This window comes from Rana temporaria, chromosome 2, assembly GCF_905171775.1.
Source record: "Rana temporaria chromosome 2, aRanTem1.1, whole genome shotgun sequence".
Taxonomy (NCBI): Eukaryota; Metazoa; Chordata; class Amphibia; order Anura; family Ranidae; genus Rana; species Rana temporaria.
The window spans coordinates 124016080-124041311 of record NC_053490.1 but is presented as its reverse complement, the minus strand read 5'-3'; the positions used below and the strand labels follow the sequence as shown (position 1 = coordinate 124041311).

Genomic DNA, 25232 nt, shown 5'->3' with positions numbered 1-25232 from the left:
TTTTGCCCTTCCCTGGTGGTCCAGTGTGGGCTTTCCTGGTGGTCCAGTGTGGCGATCCGAGGGGGGTCTGCGCTGATAAACAATCAGCGCAAACCCCCCCTGTCAGGAGAGCCGCCAATCTGCTCTCCTCTACTCTGTCAGATGCGAGTGAGGAAGGGCCATCAACGGCTCTTCCTGTTTACATCGTGATCAGTCGTGATTGGACACGGCTGATCACATGGTAAAGAGCCTCTGCCGGAGGCTTTTTACCGAGATCGGAGATTCAGGGTGTCAGACTGACACCCCGCATCACCGGGCGCGCGCGGCATGAAATCCTGCAGGACGTCCATGGACGTCCAGTCAGGATTTCAGAACCACTTCCCGGACGTAGGTTAAAGTGGAGTTTCCATCCCAACATTTTTTTTTCATTATTGTGCTCATTAGACCTAAAAAAGTAAAAAAAAAAAAAATATTTTTTTTTACTCATCTGGAAATGCCTGTTGCTATGCGGTCCCACAAAATCTGCCTTTGAAATCACCTAGGATTCTGACATCATCTCCCTCTAATGCTCCTGGGAAATGTGTGTCATAATTTCCCAGGATGCAGTGCGCTGTCCAATTATCACTCCCCATCCAAGACTTCCAGGAAGTAAGTGCTTGTAGGCTCCACAATGCCCACAAGCAAAATGACAACGGTGTGGACATAGTTTTATAAACTATCTTTTTTGAATATCTATGCGGATCGGCGGCGGATTGTAAAATAGTAAGTGACCGGATTTATATTATAAAAACGCAGGATGAAAGGACATACATTTAAAACATGCTAATTGTGGTTGGAACTCCGCTTTAAGGTAAGACAGTATTTTGAGTACCAAAGGCTGTAAAAAGTGGTGGAGTCGATCCCACTCACAATCGGTCGACCCAGGGGGCAAGTGAGAATTTTATGTATCTTGGGTAGACAGTACAAAACTGGTACCCTAGGGGCCTTGGGAATAAGAAAAGATTGCTCCTTTTCAGTTGGAATACCCTGTTCGAAACCCTTTGTGACCAATATTTGTAAGGTATCCCTATATTGGATGATTGGACTCCCTGGGATAGGAACATACGTGTCTCGATCGTCTACAATTTTGTGCATTGCTTTCAGACACTTGTCTCGATCAAGAATCACTATTCCTCCTCCCTTATCCGCTGGCCGGATAACCAGCTCATTGTTGTTACAAAGCGAATCCCTTTTCTAAATGTTTGTCCATCTTACTAGCAGTGATTTTAATAGATTCTACGTCACGTAAAACTACATCCCTAAACACCCGCAATGATGGGGCTAGGGTGCCTGAAGGATTGAAAGTACTGTAGAAGCATTAGCCAATCCATATATATACTGTATATATATTTTGATTGCCTGCTATGCATAATATTACCCCACTTTTGCATCATATGCTTCTAAGTAGGATAATTTGTCATAAAAAAATAAATTATTGCATATACTGAAATATTTTCTTTTATGAAGCAAGCCTTGTATCTATACATTAGTTAAAGAGACCCTGTCACCAGCCCCTTTCATTTTAACAAAAATGTTCCCTTAAGATTATATGTGCATTCAATGTATTTTATGCATGTTATTTACCTGTGTAGGCATCCAAAAGGCCTGAGACTGCTGCTGGATGACAACATCTTGGGTGTGATGTCAACATGGCCAGCAGAGCTTGTTTGGCTGGGCTTCTCCTATGGGTCACAGGAGTGCAATTAGTTTTGCACTCATGGGACCCATTTTCAGCAGAAGTCTGCTGACGTCACACAGATCAGTCCAGGCACCGTGTCATCCCGATTCTGGAAGCCTGGATCCTCCAGGTGCCTGGACTGATGGCTGTCTTAGCCTCTCAGAGCTCCAATGAGCGTGGAGTAGCAGAGCAGGAGAGCAGCTGACTGATAGGCGATGTTTGATGGCTCGGTTTTTAGAGCAGAAGGGGACGGGACAGATGCAGCAACGGATGCTGCATCAACCTAGGTAACTTTGAATATGGGGGGAAAAAAATTCCCATACTTCTCTTCTAACTTTTAAACACTTTTACGGGAAATTTCAACAATGGGATAAACCCCAATTCTCATGGTTTGGGAGATCAGCCATTATAAAAATTTGTATTCTCTTTAGAATCCCATACACCATTTAAGCCATACCGATAGACATACCAAATACCCCTTTCGCTACTCTCTGTGCACTTTTTATGGCTTTTCTTTGAAACAATAAACAACCCTAAATACATTTTAATTTACCTTATGACCAAAAAAACTTAAAGGCAATTGGTGCTCCCCAACCTTCATGAGTATTATTGGACATCACTACTCACTAGAATTGTAGACTGGCACATTTGCATCACTTGTAAGGACTGGGTCACCCTAGACTAGAGCAATCTTTCACAAACATCCCTCCACAATCTATACAATGACTATCACATACACATCTGGCCTATCTATCACATTTCCAATGCCACCCCCTGCAAATATCTGCTGAAAGTTTTCTGCTATACACATGGTTGGGCTCAGTTTAGGTTTACTCAAAGACACTATAAGGAGCCTGGCATATACTGGAGTAGGTTACTTTTTTTAGACAGATATGCTTAAAATGGAACCAACGCTACTATTTACCAGGCCACCAGTGTAGTCCTAAAGAACATTGTAACAGACATTTACATTAAATATTGAATGATTTAAATAAAACAGCATAGGGCAAATGAGCTAAGTGAAGGAGATTGTGTTGTACATAATTGTTGTAAGAGAGGAGCTCAGTCTACACAGAGGTCAACAACACAGCAATATCATACAAACAGTTATATGATATAGCAATTTTCAGTGTGTTTATGCATGATTATATCAGACAGTGGGGAATTTCTTTGAGGTCTAGGTGCCTTGTGCATGCACTTTATACAGCCTGCCTGACTGGCTTGCCACAGACTCCCCAGAGACTAGGAGTTTGAGAAATGTTAGATTCTCACACTCATTTTCCATGCAGATGATTTATAAACCGCACAGAAAATGTAGGCTTATATACATAGCTGTAGGTGAGTGACAGCAGTAAACATTTACTATTCTAAAACAATGCTTGCTTTTATTATCAGTGTTTTAGAAGGTTCCAGATACAGTGGGGATCGAAAGTTTGGGCACCCCAGGTAAAAATTTGTATTAATGTGCATAACGAAGCCAAGGAAAGATGGAAAAATCTCCAAAAGGCATCAAATTACAGATTTGACATTCTTATAATATGTAAAAAAGAAAGTTAGATTTTATTTCCATCATTTACACTTTCAAAATTACAGAAAACAAAAAAATGGCGTCTGCAAAAGTTTGGGCACCCTGCACAATTTTTAGCATGCACTGCTTCTTTTGCAAAGCTGAGACCTGCCAGTATCATGGATTGTTCAAAATCATCGTCTGGAAAGACCAGGTGATGTCAATGTCAAAGGTTTTAAATGCCCAGACTCATCTGACCTTGCCCCAACAATCAGCACCATGGGTTCTTCTAAGCAGTTATCTAGAAAACTGAAACTGAAAATAGTTGACGCTCACAAAGCTGGAGAAGGCTATAAGAAGATAGCAAAGCGTTTTCAGATGTCAATATCCTCTGTTCGGAATGTAATTAGGAAATGGCAGTCATCAGGAACAGTGGAAGTTAAAGCAAGATCTGGAAGACCAAGAAAAATATCAGACAGAACAGCTCGCAGGATTGTGAGAAAAGCAGTTGTGAGATTGTGAGAAAAGCACTATTCCAATATAAAGAGATACTTGTACAAATATGGTCATCATGGAAGAGTCATCAGAAGAAAACCTCTTCTACATCCTCACCACAAAAATCAGCTTTTGAACTTTGCAAATGAACATATACACAAGCCTGATGCATTTTGGAAACAAGTTCTGTGGACTGATGAGGTTAAAATAGAACTTTTTGGCCGGAATGAGCAAAGGTACGTTTGGAGAAGAAAGGGGACAGAATTGAATGAAAAGAACCGCTGTCCAACTGTTAAGCATAGGGGTGGATCAATCATGCTTTGGGGTTGTATTGCAGCCAGTGGCACAGGGAACATTTCACGATTCAGCAAATTTTGGATGGTAACTTGATGCCATCTGTGAAAAATCTGAAGTTAAAGAGAGGATGGCTTCTACAAATGGATAATGATCCTAAACACACCTCAAAATCCACGGGGGATTACATCAAAAGTCGTAAACTGAAGGTTTTGCCATGGCCTTCACAATCTCCTGACCTCAACATAATTGAAAATCTATGGATAGACCTTAAAAGAGCAGTGCGTGACAGACAGCCCAGAAATCTCAAAGAACTGGAAGACTTTTGTAAGGAAGAATGGGCAAAGATACCTCAAACAAGAATTGAAAGACTCTTGGCTGGCTACAAAAAGCGTTTACAAGCTGTGATACTTGCCAAGGGGGGCAGTATAAGAAATTAAATCTGCAGGGTGCCCAAACTTTTGCAGACACCATTTTTTTGTTTTCTGTCATTTTGAAAGTGTAAATGATGGAAATAAAATCTAACTTTTTTTGACATATTATAAGAATGTCTAACCTGTAATTTGATGCCTTTTGGAGATTTTTCCATCTTTCCTTGGCTTCGTTATGCACATTAATACAAATTTTTACCTGGGGTGCCCAAACTTTCGATCCTCACTGTATCTGGAACCTTCTAAAACACTGATAATAAAAGCAAGCATTGTTTTAGAATAGTGCCCAAACTTTTGATCCCCACTGTAAACGAAAATGAGGAAACTCTGAAAGAAGCTGTTATCAGAATACATACTTAGTACAGATATGACCTGGCAGACAACGGTAATAATTTCACAGAGGTTCTATCCCTTTACCACTAGTTAAAATAATCTTTTAAGGCAGTGTATGTTACTGCTAGAGAGAATATTCTTTTCTCACTAACCACTGTCACAGGGGTGTCAAAGACCCCTAAACATATAGCAATAAAAATCTGACAGAGGTTTTATTCCAGCCCTACTCTATTAAAATGTTCTAATTGTTGTGCATTTATTCCCACTGGAGAGAATTCTTGAATTGACAACTGTCACATGAACAGGGGAGAGAGAAATACTTTGCAATAGAGACACAGATAAAAAAAACACAGTAAACTGAAGTAATACCCAGGCAAATACCATATCATATACTATCTATCTTGCTTTCCATTTTTTTTAAATATCAGATGAGAGATTATCATACACCTGAGTTTACCATTAAAGGGTCAAGTTTCACACAGTATAATAAACTCTCTTTGTTGCCAGGGGCAACAGCCAACAACAGGCAGGACAGATGTGACAGATTAAGATGGTCAGCATCATCACCAGCTAAAGCTTATCTGTGTAGCACAGTGGCTTTATTGTTGGCACTGCTGCCTTGCAGTACTAGAGACCTTGGACCAAATTTCAACAAGGACACTACCTAAAAACATGCTGGTACTGTAACTGGCTCCTGTTTAAATTGGCAATAGTATGTGTATGCATGTGAATTATGCCTCGTACACACGATCAGTTTTCCCGATGGGAAAAAAATGAGAGGAGAGCTTTTGCTCCTTGAAGTTTTTCCGACGGGAAAACTGCCCAAAAACCGCTGGACAAAAAAAGAGAACCAGTTCTCTTTTTTCCTGTTGGGAAAACCGGCTGACTTTTGCCCAGCGTTTTTTGGCAGTTTCCCTATGGGAAAAACTGTGATGGAGCATACACACGGCTGGGATTCCCAGCCAAAGCTCCATTGCAGTTTTCCTGTCGGGAAAATTAGCGGTGTGTAGGGGGAAAGACTGACCGAGCAGGTTCTCGGCTTTCCCGCGGGATTTCCGACGGGAACTTTTCCCGTCGGAAATCCTGCACGTTTATACAAGGCATTAGATTATAAACTCCTTGAGGGCAAGGATTGATGTGACTTGACAATATGTAAATTGTAAGTGCTATATAAATTCCTGTAATAAATAAAATACAGTAGTGTTGTACAATAATTAATCTGAAATATGTAATTGATGTAGTAAGTCAGCTTAACAGACACACAAGTCTTGTTTTCCTAAAGGGGAAAGTTTTTTTTTAATAAGTTGCAGAAAATTAAAATAATATTTAAAATAAGACTGATTCATTATTGTTTCCATAAGGTATAATTTTCACAAAATAGACATATAAGACTTGAAAACAAATCAGGGTTGATTCATTAAAGTAACTGAGATGAAGCTTCACTTTGCAAAGAAAACCTAATCAAATACAGGGAAAATGGAATATCAAAACAGCGTTTTTGCTTGCATATGATTGGACGATGGAAGTCAGCAGAGCTTTCCCTTATTTACTTAGCTTTGGAGAAAAAAAGTTTGGTCAGCGGGACTTTAAATGAGGCCAATCACCATGCCGAGTAAGCATGTAGGATATACAGTATTGCTTAATTGGGTTCCAACACAAAAGGGGGGAGTTAGTTTGGGACTTAGAATGAGAAATGTATAGCAAAAAGCAGTCTTAGAAAAGAGCATTTTATTATGTCTTGTGATATCATGTAAAGCATACTGAATGACAAAAATTGCATCCACAAAATCGCATAAACATGCTACAAATTACATATGCATATTAACACCATGGTACTTGGCATATCGTGGAGTAAAACCACTGGAGGGGCTTGATGGTATAATGAGGATCTAGGAGTAAAACAGTATAAAAAACATAAAATCATCTGTATGAACATCATGCATCTATGTATGTATGCTCGATACGTTTCGTTGGGGTATGCCAACTCTTCAGGGGCGAATGCAATGGTGATCTATAAAGAGACATAACCATATGGTATAATTTTGTAGTAGAATAATATAAATAATGTAAAAAGAACGATATATATAACCCTATAAATACTCACGTCATCTGTGTAGATGTGAGCACAGGACCAGATCCATTGAAATTGTCTGGCATTGGAGCTGATGTAGAGACACGTGGACAAACAGGGAGCACTGTGGATTCCCCAAAGCCAATGTGTGAATGTAGAAGACAGTGGGCCAACACTTCTGTGGATTGAGATCAGTGGTATATAATGAATGTATAATATTATTAAGAAGTGTGAACAAGCCCATAGCTTTGGAGAAACTGCACTTGCAGAGTGCATCTGCCCATGTAAAGTGCAGTCTATTTGCCTTTAGAAAACATAACCCATTGCATGCTGTGTTTTTACAATATGTTATCTTGAATTTAATGAAAATTATGGGAGAGTAGCACCCAATTTCTGATATTCTTTAGATTATTGGAGGAGCACAATCTGTAATGCCGCGTATACACGGTCGTTTTTCGGCATGAAAAAAAATGAAGTTTTTCAGCATGTCCAAAAAACGAAGTTTTTTTCCAACTTCATCATTAAAAACGATGTTGCCCACACACCATCGTTTTTGAAAAATGATGAACAAAGCGTGGTGATGTACAACACGTACAACGGCACTCTGAAGGGGAAGTTCTATTCGCTTTTGGGCTGCTATTAGTTGATTCCATGTTAGTAAAAGATGATTCGCACTTTTTTGTCTGTTACAGCGTGATGAGTGTGCTTACTCCATTATGAATGGTAGTTTTACCTGAACGAGCGCTCCCGTCTCATAACTCGCTTCTGGGCATGCGCGGGTTTAAAACGTTGTTTTAGCCCACACACGATCATTTTCACAACCCGAAAAACGACATTAAAAAATGCAGCATGTTCGAATTTTTTTTTGTTTTTCAGAAGCCGAAAAACGATGTGAAACCCACACACGATGATTTTAAATGACATTTTTAAAAACGTCGTTTTTTTTTCATGCCGAAAAATTATCGGGTGTACAAAAAGTCCAAAAAGTGTTTAACATTTTGTATCAATATAGCTGTTTCTAGTGAGGCTGACCTCAAATCTGTTAAAATCACTAATCAGCTATACAGAAAAAAAATACTTGGAAATCCTGTTTATTTAGCTTTAATGCGGTAATTGCTTCAACCACACTTTGGAGATTTTTCACCTATTTACAGCTAGTGATATCATGACCTAGTTTCCACGTCATAGTAGAAAAACCAAGGCTTTGTATATCATACTGGTTCCACTGAAAGTGATGCTCTAACAATCTAACAATCTATAATGAAGCAGGTGCGAGCATCAAAAATTCTTAAACACAATTTTACATCCACATCAGTTATTAGGAAAACATAAAAATTATTGTTGGCCCATTAATTAATAGCAGTGGTAATAAATATAGGGCAGCAGTGAAATAAATCTGCAAATATTAAAAATCGAAAAATTAAATAAGTCTGAACATTATTTGGAATTTCAAATAGAATATCGAAAAGGCAGGATTTGCTGACTAATATACAGTATATGGAAAACATATTACGTGGCAACATGTGTAAGATGTAGATTTTGATGCTGTTAATAGCAAATTTGATATATTTAAACTTCAGGAACTTCAGAACTAACATATAGTTCATACCTGTGCAACATACATACAGGATATCAAATATATATAAACCAAAAGATGCCTATTAGCTCTGCGGTCTTGTCTGTTCTTGTCACCTTCTACATGAGCCGCAGCCATGAAACTTCTATGCTCTATGCATTGGTCTGTGTACCTCTAAAACCACAGAGAGAGCGAGAGTGGTCACACTAAGCTACAAAGCTAAAGAAATACACAAATCTTCCCCTTGACCCATTTATACATTACAAGTCAAATTGAACTTTTGCCCTTGCCACAGCAGAGCTCATAGTCTAATCACCCCATGCTCTGCAGTACAGCTAAGCTTTATCTTGATAGCACTAAAAGTGTATTTAAGGACAAAACGTTTTTAGTTTTGGACAGTTTAAGTTAGAACCCCCCTCTTTTTTTTATTACTTTCTGTGTTGCCATTGGGGAGCATTACACTAGTTGTTCTAAGACCCATTATCACCAGGACTAAAAGTGAGGAAAATCTAAAATTTTGAGTTGTCATCAGAACAGAAATAGAGGGGAAATTCAGATGGAAACACTTTTCAATTACAATACCTAAGAGAGGACTTCCCTCGCTTTTGAAAGATTTCTCTCTCTTTCTGTTGTGTCTACGGGACAGGAAAGGTAATCTCCCTGTAGGGACAGAAAAGTAAAGTGGAGTTTAATGAAAAAGTCTATTGAAACTGAAATTTGGACAACTGATCAATCAACAAGAGGATGTGGTACTGACAGAACATGCCATATGTTTACTTACAAGGGTAGTAAATTGTGGTGAACAAAAATCTACCATAGACATGAGATGATCAATGCCCATTGCAGTCAAATACAGTCAGATGAGGGAATGATTGTGAATGCATGACTACTCTGCGGCCACTCTAGACACCTCCTGTATTTCGATCATACACAATAGATTTCTCAGGTGATCAAAACTATTTTACCCAAGCCTATTTAGAGCAGTAGTAGCCAAAAACAATTGTGCTTATTTATGTCATAATGAGTAAAAAAAAATATATGAGTAATCTAGGTGTGAGAAAACATTGAAAGTTTGGACAGGTAATCATGTAAGGTTAGAAAGATGCTACAGGGCCTTTAACATTGTGGGTAATCAGTGGAACATCTGTATAAAAACGGTACTTCTAATTGCAAAAAAGGTCTACTTTTTATTGGAGATCAAAGTGATACTGTAGACCACCCTTTCTCAACCTTTTAAATTATTCTCATGTCTTTTAAACCCCAGCTAAAACCAATTAATTGAGGCTTAGTTGGAAAAAGGCCCCCCTACATTGGTGGTCTGAATGCCAGCATTACAGACAGCCAAAAAGACCATTGGTGTCATACAGCTGGCTCTGCCAAGCGGTATTTGCCCTGGTAGTATGCAGGCACCTTTAAATTGGAAATCAATCACCCAAAGCTCAAGGAACCCCTGGCAATCTCTGGAGGAAACCAAGGTTGCTATGGCTGCTGTAGATTAATAACTAGAGATGAGCATAATAATTAACCAGAAAGCCAAATCTGCAGGTAGCCAGCTATTCACGAATTCTGCCTAGTCCACCATGTAGACTGATTTGTTGAATCTTTCCAGTGGGTCAACTTTGGGGCAGTCATTTCACATTTTGGTAACTAATCAAACTTAGAGGCAAGTTCAAACACAGTTTTACTGGTGGCATTGCAGTGACATCAGTCACAAGGAAATAGGCCATCTTTGGTCATAAGGCAATGTCCTAGCTCAAAATTTACAGCATATCGCCAGGAAGAAGAGGCAAAGTGACCCCTTGGACCTAACATATTGGGCATTCTCTTATTATTTAGAGGGAGTGGTACTTTTGACAATACATATAGTACAAAACATTTATAACAGGAGTGACTTTTTTTATTTTACACTCTGCCTTCTGAATTTTATCCTATAATCTGAAAACTTTTAGCAGTGTGTTATAATTTTACTGTGGGAGAAAATGACAGCTGGAATCAGAATACTTGCCCAAACTAACTCAGATACTTTACTTTCTCCCAGTCTTTCTCCATCTATCCAATAGATGTAAAGAAAATACACAGTATATCAGTCTGTTATTCACATTACTAGGGAGATGTTTAATTTAAACAGTATCAGTTAAATCAGTATTTTCAGGATTAGGCTTTTGCCGCCCTTGTCTTGACACCTTCTGCTAAATACTGTATATTATTTGCTTGTTACAGTATACGAAAATAGAGAAAGTCTTGAATTTTCTTGAAAGTCTAATCTTGAAAGTAAAATGACATAAAACCACATAGACCATTGATGAATGCTGATTGCAAAGTTACTAGACGATACTGATGCTGGACACCAACATGTTTCGCAATTAAGCGTCGTCAGGGCGCCGCATCCTTCTATCTCTGTATCTGATCATACAAAACAAAATACATGTGTAGCGCTACCCCCTCAGGAGCAGCTGATTGTTGTTGGGATCGGCATATTAAGTTACCTTTTACCGTTGTCTAGGGGTGAAGTTGAGGAGTAGATTAGTGAGCGAATGTCCAGACAATAAATGAAGGTTTTCTGAATGCTTTATTCTTGGCCCAACATGACCAACATCAACATGAGGTAGAGAGAAAAGGTTGATGAAGCAAGAGAGGTCTTTGCAGTATCAGGCCTGGATATGAGAAAGAGCAATCCTGCTCTCAGTAGTAGTAGATACGATTTGTCACCACGCTAGCCAGAGTGGGTAAAGTGCCTCCGGACAGACTCCTGCCACAAGCCTGGCAGCCGAAGCGCCACTTTAAGGTTGCTGGGAGGAACAGACCTCTGCCACAGGCCTGGCTCTAGGGACCTCTGCCACAGGCCTAGTACTTGGATGAGCTAAATGGATTGAGCGAATCCTCCCAGTAGATTAGATTAGGGTCACCGGGTGACAGTTGAAGTGTACCTGTCAATGTCCCGGTCACCAGATCCCCGATGGTTCGTCCAGGCCCCTCAGATAACCTGCTTTTGGGTTCTCCTTGAGCCAATCCTCCACCGTTCAGCACATAGCTTGGGATCTTTTCAACAGAGTCGGGGACCCAGCGAGTCACTGGGACCCCTTTCAGCAACATGGAGCTTCGTGTAGCGTGTGACCCCGGCCTTGTAGGCCATATCGCCGGGGGTCTGTTGGATGCGCACACCCTAAAGGTGGGTGCCGCACCTGGAACCCGCGAAGAACCAACAAAAATGGCGTCTGCCACAGATATCCTCTCCCCCAGCATGCCCCGTGAGGGAAAACTCCTCTAATTGGCTGCTGGGGAAAAGTGGCTCCGCCAGAACCCCTCTAGCGCCAGCTGTCGCCCAGGGGTGGGATCGGCACCCCTGGAGCGCAGACTGACCTACAGGACAGTTCAGGAATGACAGCAGCCCAATTTTAACAAATTATGAATGGGAGCAAAATAACTCTCCCATTCCCCACTAACTTTAGCGTAGTGCCCATACTGAAAGTAAGGGGGCGCTACACATGTCATTAGTATAAATCTACATTCAAGAATTTTATAACATCATTGTTTAGGTCATTGCATTATTAACAATCCATTTTATATATTCATGCTCACCTAGTCTATAGGATTCTGAAGAGAACGTACATACCGCCGAGCGAGTACCCACCCAACTTGGAATGCAACTATTTCTTACAATTTTGAGAAGGCGCCAATAATTTTGTCCAGTCAATTTTTAGAGTTTTGCGTGGAATGTGTCAGATTTGGCTTTCTGTTTCTCCACTTTTTTGTGCTATACCAATACAAACAGAAGAAATAAACATGAGAATACCTAAACATCTGTAATTGCAACAATTTTCTGCGAAGTGGTTCATTATCTGACAGAAATGTAGGGTTGCCAATATTTTTGGCCATGACTGTATATACTGTATATAAGAATAACGAACAGGTTAAATATACTGTGCATCATGTTGAAATAGCCTGCCCTGGTCTAAACTTTTCAAAGGTAAAAAGAGTTCTAAGCTCCATCCCTCTGGTGCTAAGCTATATCACATGCACTTTGCATTTACTGCAAACTGATGATGTGGCATTTAAAAGTTCAATGGTAGGGACAAGTATTAGTACCAGGTTGGTTGGGGCCCAATAATGATTTGATCATAGGCTGAAACCCCATGTACAGTCTGGTTCTGTATCCAAGGGGTTCCACAGGGACACAGAAATTAATCTAAAGACTGAGGCCGTGTACACACCATCAGTCCAAACCGATCAAAACGGACCGAAGTTCAGTTTCATCGGTCCAAACCGTCCGTGTGTATGCCCCATCGGTCTTTTGTCCTTCGGACAAAAGTTAGAGAACTTGCTTTAAAATTGAACCGATGGACCGCTGACCGATAGGTCCAAACCGATGGTTAGTACACAAAAGCATCGGTTCAAAACCCACGCATGCTGAGAATCAAGTCAATGCATGCTTGGAAGCATTGAAGCATTGTGTTTTACGTCACCGCGTTCTGACCCGATTGGTTTTCAGACCATCAGTCTGCTTCAGCGGTGAACCGATGAAAACGGTCCGTCGGACCATTCTCATCGGAGGGATCGACCGTGTGTATGCGGCCTAACAGAGGCACTGGAAGGCACAGTTGTTACCTTTGAAATATTTTCGGTCAGGTCAGGTTCTTGTTAATTTGTTGGTTCAGTTCTACAAATGCAAGTTCAGGATGTAAGTTTGACTTTCAAAATCTTTTACCAGGGGATGATCATCAAGAAAAGCTAATAGAAGATATGGAAACATCAGCCAAAAGTGAAGTGGATGGAGAAGAGACAGGAACAATGCCCTCGCCATCTTTAGTAGTCCCTATATCATCTCCTGTTGATACTAATGGATGTGTCAAATATTCAGAAGGTAAGTTGTTGCCATTAGCTATTTTTCTTTATAGTTGAGGTTACCCACACAATGCTTTTCAATGCTTGCTATCTCACAAGACCTAGTGTTGCAGCTTGCTTAATCAATACTTAAAGCATGCATTATCTCTGCAGGACTGAAGAATCCATCAGCTTAGCTCTCCTTACTATAAAAAAAAATACTTCCCTTCACACTGCAAAGCAATTCATTCAAATATATTTAGGGTCAATTTTTCTCAGGCTCGCAGGATCGGGGAAAATGCAAAAAAAAACAAGAAAGTCAAGCTGAGTTTATACTGGCTTCATCATTGAGAAATATGCTGATATTTTCACATGGAGGAATTGAAGGAGACACTGTTACACATGCGGCCTTGCCCTTGAAGTGTATGTCTAGGGGGAAAAAACATATTCACTAGTACATCTTAGCCTGTTGATCCTGCCAGAAATCATGTAAATAAGAACTGCGCGGTGCTCATAATACTTTCTGGTATTTAAAAGCTCTATTTGTGGGGAAAAAAGGGCGCCAATTTTGTTTGGGTGCCACGTCGCACGATCGCGCAATTGTCAGTTAAAGCGACGCAGTGTCGAATCGCAAAAAGTGCTCTGTCTTTGACCAGCAATATGGTCCGGGGCTTAAGTGGTTAAGAGATATCCACGGTAGCTACAGGTAAGCCTCATTATAGGCTTACCTGTAGTAAAAAGTGGAAGGGTTTACAACCACTTTAAAGGTGATGCTAACTGCAATTTGCATTGATTATGCGCAAAACATAGGAACTTAAATCAGCTTTCACTGTACCCACTGTAATTAGTCATTTTTACATATTACAGGTTTGTATCTGATGTACTGTATCCTTTATAATATATAAACGCTGGTAAACAAAGCTAATTAACGCCCCTTAGTAACTTTCTAAACCACCACTGCGCACAGGATAAACTTGATTACCTACAGCTGCTACTTAAATAGACATGTATATAGTGAATCTTTAGTGAAAAAAATTGTAGTGCTCTGTTTCATAAAACAGTACTAGTAAAGTGATTATATTAAAATAACATAAATAAACACATAAAAATTAGCACATAAAAATTAATAAGTGAAAGTGAATTAATGGTGCATGTGAATGATCCATAAACATATAAAGAAAGTTGAAAAGAAAATAAATTCATATAAAAGTGTCCATAAATCACACCAATCTTCAAGTGATTAAGTAGTGATTGATCAATGAATGGTATCTTTCTTGAAGAAATCTTGCGACAAACTTCCCACCACACCTCATGTGCTTGTGAATCAACTCCCAAAGGAAAAAAACTCACCAAAACAATATGCCTCACATTCACATGTTCAGCACAATAGCTTGATAACCCACCCGGGTTGATAGACAATTCCAACGGTGATCACAAATCAATCAAATCCACATGATAAAATAAAGAAAATGCTTCCAATGGTGAAGTATGTAAAACTAATTTATTAAAAAGTGCTCACAAATCCTCACTCATTGTACTCACAAGTTATAAAATTCACACAGACACTTCAATCAAAAAAGTTCTCTAATTAAGGAGACTTGCAGTAAGAAGTTAGGTTATTACGGTCACGGCGGACACAGAACACCCAGCGGATCTCACCCTCCACTTGCTCGCTCACTTCCCCAGCCGTAACAGCTACCTCCCTCAGCGGTGATAGTACGTATAGGGATCACAAGAATTTGCCGTGCAGGCCCCAGGCCCCTGTGTAACCAAGAGTAAATGATACTGTCATCAGAGTGCAAGAATGTATGTGACTCTCCTTTGAGTCATTCAGTTGTAGTGTAAAATTCCATCTTCCCGCTATACAGGTCTGTTCTACAAGGGCAAAAAAAGCTTAAGACTGTTTTTTTCTTTATTTATCACACTGCAGAAACGGCACAATCGTGCCCTTTTTTCAGTGCACATGCGCAGATGATGTCGGCGCAAGCATATATGGCAAATATCTCCTAAACCATGCAGGTTTGGGAGATATTTTTAATACCTACAGGTAAACCTTATTATAGGCTGGTAAGTGGTATGTAAGGGTTTACTACCACTTTAAGCAAAAGGTCAGATGTGTGCCATGATCAGAATATATGAAGTACCGTACCCCTAGAACCCTTGCATATCCAATAAGTAGGGTCAGCATCCTGGAACATTTGATGTAATCTCACCAAGACCTTTTACCTTCTTCTTAGGCCCCGTACACACGACCGAGTTTCTCGGCAGAATTCAGCCAGAGCTGAATTCTGCCGAGAAACCCGGCCGTGTGTACACTTTCGGCCGAGGAAGCCGACGAGGATCTTGGCGAGGAAATAGAGAACATGTTCTCTATTTCCTCATTGTTCAATGGGAAATTTCGGCTCGCCGAGATCCTCGGCGGCTTCACAAGGAACTCGACGGGCAAAACGATGTGTTTTGCCCGTCGAGTTCCTCGAACGTGTGTACGGGGCCTCAGGGCATTGGAAGATTTATGTGCAAATTGGAAAATATATTCCCTTTACTCAGGTCAAAATTGTTGGTTTAAATCCTTCTCCCATACTGTCAGGAAAGGTTGCACATAGTACTTGGCATAGTACTTAGAGGGAGAAGTAAGTGCAGTGTAGGTAATAGAGAGGCCATGTCTGAGTGGGGATGGGTCCTTACAGTATGTTCGAAAGTTGAATGGTCTTGAAGGTCTGCCCATTTAGGATGTTTAGAGAGTAGGAAGTGCCTTATTTGATAGGCCTACTATAGGATTCTGAATTCAATTGGATTCCGAATATGGTTTTCCAGCCCTTAGCAGCCCTAAAGTCCATTAATCATAAGACGTTTTCTCCAGGCAACCTCATGGTTGTCAAATACTGGTAACATGGGAGAGGTAACATATGGAGGTGCTAATTGCAATTTGCATTGATTATATGCAACAGGAACTGGAACATTTAAAGCAACCGATCAGCTTTCACTGTACCCCAGTTATATCAGAGATAGACTTGTTATTGCATTTTTCACATCGTTTTTGCCCTACTTTTAAAAAGAGAAAGTACAAATCTTTTAGTCAAGTTTATTATAAATTTTAAACATTTGTAATCTGATGTATCCTTTATAATATTCGTATAAAATTATTCTTTATTGCAGGGTGCATTAATTACACCCAGTTTACAACGTATGTTGGGTTTTCTAATATGGAAAATCCTAGCACTGCCTGCAGTGGCAGCTTGATACCTAACAAATTATATCTCCAGCAGAGTGGAAGAGGGTGTGTGAGCCTCCTCTGAATCATTCAGCAGTATTATAAAATCCCATCTCCCAGTTTTCCAGGTCTGTTCAACAATGGTAGCAGATGTTTTAGCCTTTAGAGAACTTTTGTTTACCCTCTGGGTGCCAATTTTTTCAAATATTCATATGTAACATTTCATATTTACCTGACGTCAAAATAAATAATCAAATTTTTCAGTCAAATAAGTAATCACATTTTAAGCATTGAGCAAGAAAGTGTTTGTTTTTTTAAAACCATACTTACCCTTAAAAAAAGAGTCTGTCTGTTTTGAATCATTGCTCATAGTACACTTTTAAGTCCTGTACACACGGCCGGGAATCCTGTCAGGAAAATAACATTGGTTTTCCTGACGGGATTCCTGGCAAGCTTACCTTGCAAAGACACTCAAAAGAACCGCCGTTTATTTGAATAGCAAGAACTCGGTGACGTCATCGACTACGACAAGCCGGTGCTCGTCACATTTGATGCCGTCGCCGCCATCTTGCTACACCCCACACTAACCTTGTATGCTACCGCAAATGCGTCAAAGTCTTATCGAGCATGTGCGGATTTACCTCGGACAGTTAAGCATACAGACGACCGGTTTTCTCGGCAGGAAACACTCTGCCGGGAATCCAACGGGAAAATAAAGAGCAGGTTCTCTATTTTTCCCGGGCAGTTTTCCTGTTGGGAAAACTGCTAGGGAGCATACACACGGCCGAGTTTCCCGGCCAAATGCTCTCCTGGCAGTTTTCATGCTGGGAAAATCGGTCATGTGTACGAGGCTTCACTGTAGCCCGCATTAATAAGCACCAAGAACTGGATAATGCTTACTTAGCAGAAATGTTTGTGACCTACAGGACTTATACCAAAGAAAGTATGGGTGATTGGCCTATAAAAGCAATGTGACATAAATATTACCAGCTAAATATGTCACCAATGGAAATAACGTTAGATGTTTCAGTAGTTCCCACGCGTTGCTCCCATTGCCCACACATTACTAACCGTAGCTTATAGCATCAGATGGAATATAGGACTGAATTACATTAACAAAAATAATTTTTGCACTTACTAAAAAAGTTGCCTTTCAGTAATAGCAGGCTGTAGTTAGCTGATGTTTCCAGTGCTAGCAGTTCTGGTACATAGTAATCTGCATTTTTTTTAAGACAGCATGTCCAAGTAATGAGATCAAGAAAACAATATGATTTTCTTCATATTACCTAGATTATTTTTTTTTCATTTAATTCTCGATGTTTTTCAAATCTTGCTATTAGCTTAGTACTATAAAGCAAAGATATGTTTTTTTACCTCAATGCATTCTATGCATTAAAGTAAAAAAAATCTTGTGTGTGCAGTTGACTCCCTCAGACCCCCCCCCCCTATATTTACCTGAGCCCGATCTCAATCCTGCGATGTGCACAAGAGCAGAGGTTCTCTCTGTTGATTGAAGATTGCTGCTGTTAATCAAATCCTGCAATGAGGGAGCGGGGGGGGGGGGGGTGTCAGGCGGAGCCCAGGACACAGGAAAGCTTGGCCCAGGATTGAGTGTCGTTCCTAAAATACAAAGAAGCTTCCTATAGTGGCATAGCGAGAAGGAAGATGAGGAGCCAGGAGCACCAGCGGGGGACCTGACAAAAGGAGGATCAGGGGTTGCTCTTTGTAAAACCTTTTCATAGAACAGGTAAGTATAAAATGTTTGGTATTTCTTTTTTAAGTTAGTTTTACGCTCACTTTAAGCTGTTTCATGATCTGGCTATGCAAACTTTCTGCCTCTCACATGGCAATGCTTAATCTGTGTAGCACCCTCTAGTTAGGTAGGTGCTAGAGTGAGTATTCATCAAGCATTTTAAAGAAGCCAAGCACTATTAAATGATGATGTTTCTATACTTTTATATAGAAACTATTTTTTTTTTTTTTTTTTTTTTAAGTTATTCTTCTTCCTTGTTATCATTTATAAGGTACTGCAGTAACGTCATGTATGCTATGTGGAAAGGAATACAGATCACCTGGTTTACAGACAGACCTCTCCTGGGATATCTGTCAATGTTCGGTCATCCTGAAGGACGACTTTGAAGTAAGTATTTTCTTATTAACCAACCCATTTTCTCTGAATCATTTGCTTTTTCTGCTTTTTTCCCAAACCAATAGAAATTAGGCACTTTCTAAATGTCTTTACGTATAACATCTGTAATAGCTTCCATTCACATCATGGTCCATGATAAATTCGGTAGGATTATATGCAATGTAATGTCTCAAGATAATAGAAAGAGATTACACTGATAGGGTAACTGTAAAAGGGTAAATTCTTCATACTGAAATGATTTATGAAAAGTGGAGCTCGAACCATCCTATAAAGTTCTGGACAAATTCCAAGAGTCAGGTAACTAATGTTACTAAATTATTAAGCATTTCATTTAACTGTTTTAACAAGTGTCAGTAAATCTATATGAAGGAAGGAGTATTCCCGTGCTGCCTGTAATAGCAGGGATAAAATCCTAGTTGCAGCAAACAACAAATAGGTCAACCCAAAACCCAAATAGTGGATAGGATAAAAATCAATGCATGATGTTGCGTTCTAGGTATTGTATAAGTGAATATACAAAAAAAACACATATAATCCTAGGTAATAATCACACAGTGCTAGCAATAATCAATAAATGAATAAATGTAAAGTGCAAGTGCTAAAGGTGACAGTAGTGAGAAAGACTTTGTGTAAACTAATATTACAATGATGAACGAAACCACATGGGTAATTCTTCAAATAGATATTAAAGTGCTACAAGTATAAAGGCGGTCCATATAAGAGTGGACTAGAGTAGTGACATGCTACTCCAAATACCACTTTGTGCAGATCCAAAAAGGAAATATTGGTGACTTGGTGAAATGATTCTTCAGTGTAATTACACCTCTATGCAAGGTGGTCCCTTACCTTACCACCATAAGAATGTATGAGAAAATGTGTAGATGGCAGAGATAGTCCAGGTTCCTGCCTTAGGCCAGTGGGAGTTTTTCTTTGTATAACTCAGCGGTAGGTATAGGAGAAGGAGGGGGAAGCTCCAGATCCAATACAAAGTATATGAGAGAGAAGAAATGGAGGTCTAGATTGTGAAGTATATTGTGGCTAGTAATGTTTTATTTAAAAAAGCAGCCAAAATGTAAACAAACAAATCACAGCACCACGAAAGCGAGCTCGCAACCTGGCGTCACCCCCGATGCCTATCTGTTTTGACGCGTAGCGTCAAGATCACATGACTTCATCAGGGAAGTTCTAGTTCTAGAATACAACTGACTAATAGTTAAGCACAAAAGAGTTGTATAAAGGAGCTGTTTTACCTGCCAAAGTATTTGTATTTCTGTCCTTTCAGTTTCAGGTTGATGATCTGACTTTTTTCTAATTACAGTTAAACAAGGCAGATAGGTCACCTCCTTGTTCTCAGTCTGTAATGGATAGTAGGCAAGCAACAGCAGATATATGATCTCATTCTTGTGCTCATTTTGCATGTGTTCCTTGTTAGCACATGTTCATGCAGCAGAGCCTGGTTGGCTTCTAGTACTAGTCTGACACCTCCCATTCTGAGTTCTACTGTGTATAAATTACCGCAGGCTTATACTTCATATGATGATACTTAAAGAGGAAGAAACCCCTCTCTTAAAAAGAAAAAAAACCCTGCAAGACAAAGGCATAATGAGCTAGTATGCATAGCATACTAGCTCATTATGAATTACTTACCTGAGAATGAAGCCCCCGAAGCGGTCCTTGGACACGTCCCCTGTCACCGCCATAATACCCGGAGTGACTTCCGGGTATCGCTGCTCCTGCGCTCTGACTGGCCGGAGCAGCGATGACGTCACTGCCACTAACGGCATGATGCCGTTAGTAGTGGCACGCTCAGTGCGCCTGCGCGCCGTTTGTCTACGGCGCATGCGCTGTAGACATTGGTGCTGTCTTTCTTGGAAATATATCCTTAACCATGTAGGTTAAGGAGATATTTCTTGGACCTACAGGTAAGCCTTAATATAGGCTTACCTGTAGGTCAAAGTGGTCTGTAAGGGTTTACAACCACTTTAAACTAGCTGCATTTATAAAAAAATATATATAATGATTTATTACAAAAAATAATACAGAGCTGCATTAACTGGCAGTTTGACAGCTGCTGGAGGTCAGCTTTAACTTTTGTTTTTCCTTATGATAACCTATAATATTTTCTTAACATTCATCTTGACTCCTCACAGGTGCTAACACCTTGAAGATTAAATAGAAAGTTATGTGTATATAGGAAGGCAGCAGGGGAAGGAAGTCACAGCTTTAGTAAAGCCATGGCATATTAGCAAGCTGAAAGATAATATCTACAAATCTACAAACATTTCTGCAATTACTTGAAAGCATTCCATTTAAGGCGCTCCATAATGTTTATTTTTATGCTACCCAAAGTGACTTTCAAATTGTCTAAACCAGAATTTGTAAAATTAATATATGTCACATCAGTCTTATATCAGTTAAAACAAAGATGTTGGTAGATGAAGGGTGTTTAGCACATATATGACTTGTTGACAATCGATGGCATTAAAACATTTCAATATTTGAAAGAAAATTTAAACTTACCTAGCGGGGAAGCGTTCCATTACAATACAACATTACATTTCTGGTCTTGTCACACATATAGAATGTCCAACATGCTTAACTTCTTTAGTAAACTGCTGCCTCAAAGATCCCTACTCTAAGGGCTTAGTTTCATCCCTATACATGCCACTTACTAATTTCATGGGCCCAAATAAAATCCAGTATATTTTCACGCTGGTACATGATGCCTGATGGCATAGCCAAGTTTGTCCAAAATGCTTCCCCAACCCTTCCTAAATATCTGGAGGCACTGCCCCAAGGCCTCCTACTCCTGGATAAGTGTATACAACATGCTTAGAACAGATTTAAATATCAACCTCACTCGTAATCCCTGTGAGGCTCTGCTGCATAGGCCCATTCCGGATATCCTTAAGTGTGAGTGGAATTTGCTTTTCCAGCGGCCAGGCAAACGTTGACTAAAGCTTGGAAATAACCAACTACACACTTTGCAGTAAAAAAATAACAGAATGCTGGGTACTATGGTATATGAGAGACTTACTGCAATACCTACCCATGCTAAATTTCTCAAATTCTGGATCTCATGGCTGCACTACATTATCCTATGAACCTTCATGGCTCCCTCCTCTCTTCATAGCTTGAGCGATCGGTCCATGTGATGTTGCGGGCCCCAAAAATACCTCCTGTCCCTTTCCTTTGTCCTATACACCTTTTTTCTCTCCCTTGTTTCCTTTTCTATATTGTATCCCATCCCCCCCACACACACACACACTTTTCTCTCTCATTCTAATTAATATTGCAAAACAAGGTCTTGGAAATAAACCCCCCCCCTTTCAGACCTGCACATAAATATTTCTGGATTTGCTGAAGAGAATTTTCCTAATGGGTATGCATCTCTTACTTTAGAATACCCTAATGTGCAAATAAAGCTATCTGAAACCAATATGGCCTTTCGTTTATACTATGTATCTCATTCTTCCCATTTTGTATTTTTCCACTCTTTTCTACCTAAATGACTGTAAATATTAAACTGTGACTTACACTTTAATTTACTGTACAACAAATGAAAAAACTCAACAAAACTTTTTGAAATAAAAACAGATGTTTTTGTATAAAACTTTTGTATTAAACTTCTAAGCATTCCCCAATTTGACCTAGAGGAATCTTAATGTGAGATTTATATTTCAGACAACATTCAAGAATGCTGCAGAAAACCGGAAATTTAAGTGTATGGAGTGCGGAAAAGCTTTTAAATTTAAGCATCATCTGAAAGAACACACACGAATACATAGTGGTAAGTACTTACTTCAGTAGGTCTGGATTTATGTTGACATTTATGTTAAGAGGTGGATTAGGCATATTACCTACTAGGGGACAAGGATCTTGCTGCAAGCCATTACATAGAGCTCTAACTCACTGTTCTGTGCAGGCATTTCACTTTCAGGCCGGAGGCCACCTTTGCACCTGTGCCCCACACACTTACTTTACAGAATGAATGTTTCCACTCTCTTTAGCCAGCTGTTGAATAGGTTCCTCTCTGCCCCAACATATGGACTCTGTACAGTGCTGGATTTAGACCTTGGTGGGCCCGGACACTTCAAGTTTGGGGGCTCCTTGACGTAGAATTTAAATTGTATGACAAAAAAAAAGTGATCTAAAATGAATGATAAATCGCATTCGTTCTTAAAAAAATATAAGTTAGGTTCCAGAGAAGAAACTTTTTCTCAATTTTATTGACTGTAAGAATACACATTACACAGCTAATAAGGGACTCGCAAGTCATACATCACAGTTATGCATCACCCTACAATATTTACTTTCTTCCTGCACTTAGCATTTGTAAAATCTTTAACTAACTGATCAAACTGTATCATAATGAAGCCACTGCTCTTAACAACCAATAGGCACAGAGCACTTATGCCCTGTACACACGATCGGTTCATCCGATGAAAACGGTCTGATGGATTTTTTCATCAGATATCCGATGAAGCTGACTTTCATCAGTCTTCCCTACACTCCATCAGTTAAAAAAACGATCGTGTCAGAACGTGGTGACGTAAAACACAATGACGTGCTGAGAAAAATGAAGTTCAATACTTCCGAGCATGCGTCAACTTGATTCTGAACATGCGTGGATTTTTAAACGATGGACATGCCCACAGACGATCGTTTTTTTCTATCGGTTTTTTAACCATCAGATAATTTTAAAACAAGTTCCTTGTTTTTTCACCGATGGATAAAAAACCGATGGGGCCCACACACGATCGGTTAGTCTGATGAAAACGGTCCATCAGACGAACCGATCGTGTGTACGCAGCATTAGTCTTTCATGAGTCATCTTGGTTCTCAGATAATTCTTTTTAGTGCCAATTTGCTGAATGACCTTTCTCCCGAACTAGTGACCACCATTCACAAATATATTCTAAAAGCTACATTAATACCTGGAAAGGTATCAGTAAACCCTTCATCATGTAATAAAATTGCCTGTTGTGATGAAGTAAGATATGACCGGAGTGTGGCAAAGAGTGAAAACTGGACAATTTCCTTAACCAACACACTACTGAAGTCTTGAGGGAAAAATACATTTAATTTTATTAATAAATTAAGTCTGTGGCCTCCACTGGCAAGGGGCACCAGGGCAATTGTCCACTTTGCCCCCTTATAAATCTGACCCTGAATTCTTAGCATTTTGAGTTTGGTAATGCTGAGCATGGCTTATAATCCACCAGCCTTCTCACATCTTCACTGTATTTGACACATTACACCCTAGGGCACAGTACAGAAGCCTCCATACTTCTGAATAGCAATGCCTTGCATAATGTGACTCCAGCCCATGTACCTAAACAAAGCTCCAAGATGGAGACCAAGAAACTAGGTAAGAAACATGAGGTATACTTGTTCCCTCACCCCCCATCGTCACCCGCTTCCTCTACTTGCTGGCTCCTTCTTCACGTTCTACCTTCACAACCATAAAGGTTCACTAACTATTCACTGTTTGCACATATCCACAATGGTTAATTTGATACACTTAATTCCACTTGAATAATTAAGGACAAGTTATTTCCTATACACCAGCATTACAATTAGTTCCCCCACTTAGAATATGTGTTTCCAGTAAGTGACATAGACAATTTCTATACTTATTAAAATATCCTTTACTTGCAGAACTGTAAAGTTAACATGAATATACCACATCATCATACATCGCATCATGTATCCATACACATACATTGTATACAATCAATAAGCCTACAACTGTCTGTGAGATTTTTAATTCAGGTAGATTGACTGTGCTGCTACATACACTGTCCCTAGTGGTGCATATATAGAATGGTGCATAAATACATGGTGCTGCCCATACCTTATAAATAGTAATTCTTCTCAGCAAAAGTCCATGACACATGGTTGCCCTCAAGAACAGGTCACATTGAAGGGTGCTGCGGCCTGAAGAATAGCTACATGATGACACAGGCCCTCTCTGTTTACTTCCCACACCAAACTCTCCCTTCACGAGGTCGGCTCCCCTGCATTTATGCTCTTCACAAGGTTAAGTAATATACCTGAGGAGGAAAGTGAGTCACAAATGACCCAACCCCTACAGCGTCAGGCAACATTTTAAAGTAACAGCAAATAGTAACAAGACATATTGCCATAATAAACATGAAAACCCACAACATAAAATAGGCACATGTAAACTTCAAAACAAATAAATTCGCATTATAACACAGCTCTCTTTAGTAAATAAACAATAATGCCTAATGGCCTGTCCATCGGAAATAATACAAAGCTTTCACTTCTGTAGTGAATCTTCTTCTATAATGTGCTCTGTGCTCTTTAAATTATAAAGTGACTTTGTGCTCAAAAACCACATTGTGATACATGTGCCCCCTCCTTTGTCAGCACTCACCAGACAAGATGGACCCTCTTCTGTTAGTATAAAGGTCTCTGGTGAACAGTGTCTTATTATTAATCTGCAACATCCTTCAGAATGCCCATATTTGTTCAATGATAAGAAGTGAACGGCTATAAATGAGTGAGGGTATGGCTTCAAACTGTAAAAGTCAGACGGGAAGAGGGAATTTTTCATACTGTAGTAACTTATTTTATTAAAACGAGAATATAAAAATGCACTTGCATGAATACAACATATAT

At 39.7% G+C, this 25232-nt stretch overlaps 1 protein-coding gene and 1 long non-coding RNA gene across 2 annotated transcripts in view; one reads left to right on the top strand and one right to left on the bottom strand.

Moving 5' to 3' along the window:
• The window catches only part of LOC120929467 (zinc finger E-box-binding homeobox 1-like), a 140634-nt gene that overhangs the window by 98349 nt on the left and 17053 nt on the right, over positions 1 to 25232 (top strand). The window contains exons 2-4 of the mRNA XM_040340921.1: positions 13112 to 13264; positions 18460 to 18575; positions 22269 to 22374. Coding sequence (XP_040196855.1) covers positions 13112 to 13264; positions 18460 to 18575; positions 22269 to 22374 — 375 coding nt within the window. The remainder of the gene's footprint in view (positions 1 to 13111; positions 13265 to 18459; positions 18576 to 22268; positions 22375 to 25232) is intronic.
• Positions 6468 to 24768, bottom strand: LOC120929468. The gene is made up of 4 exons (XR_005747390.1): positions 24442 to 24768; positions 11983 to 12157; positions 8986 to 9063; positions 6468 to 6767 (listed from the first exon to the last, which is right to left on the bottom strand). It is a non-coding gene; the product is annotated as an uncharacterized LOC120929468 (long non-coding RNA).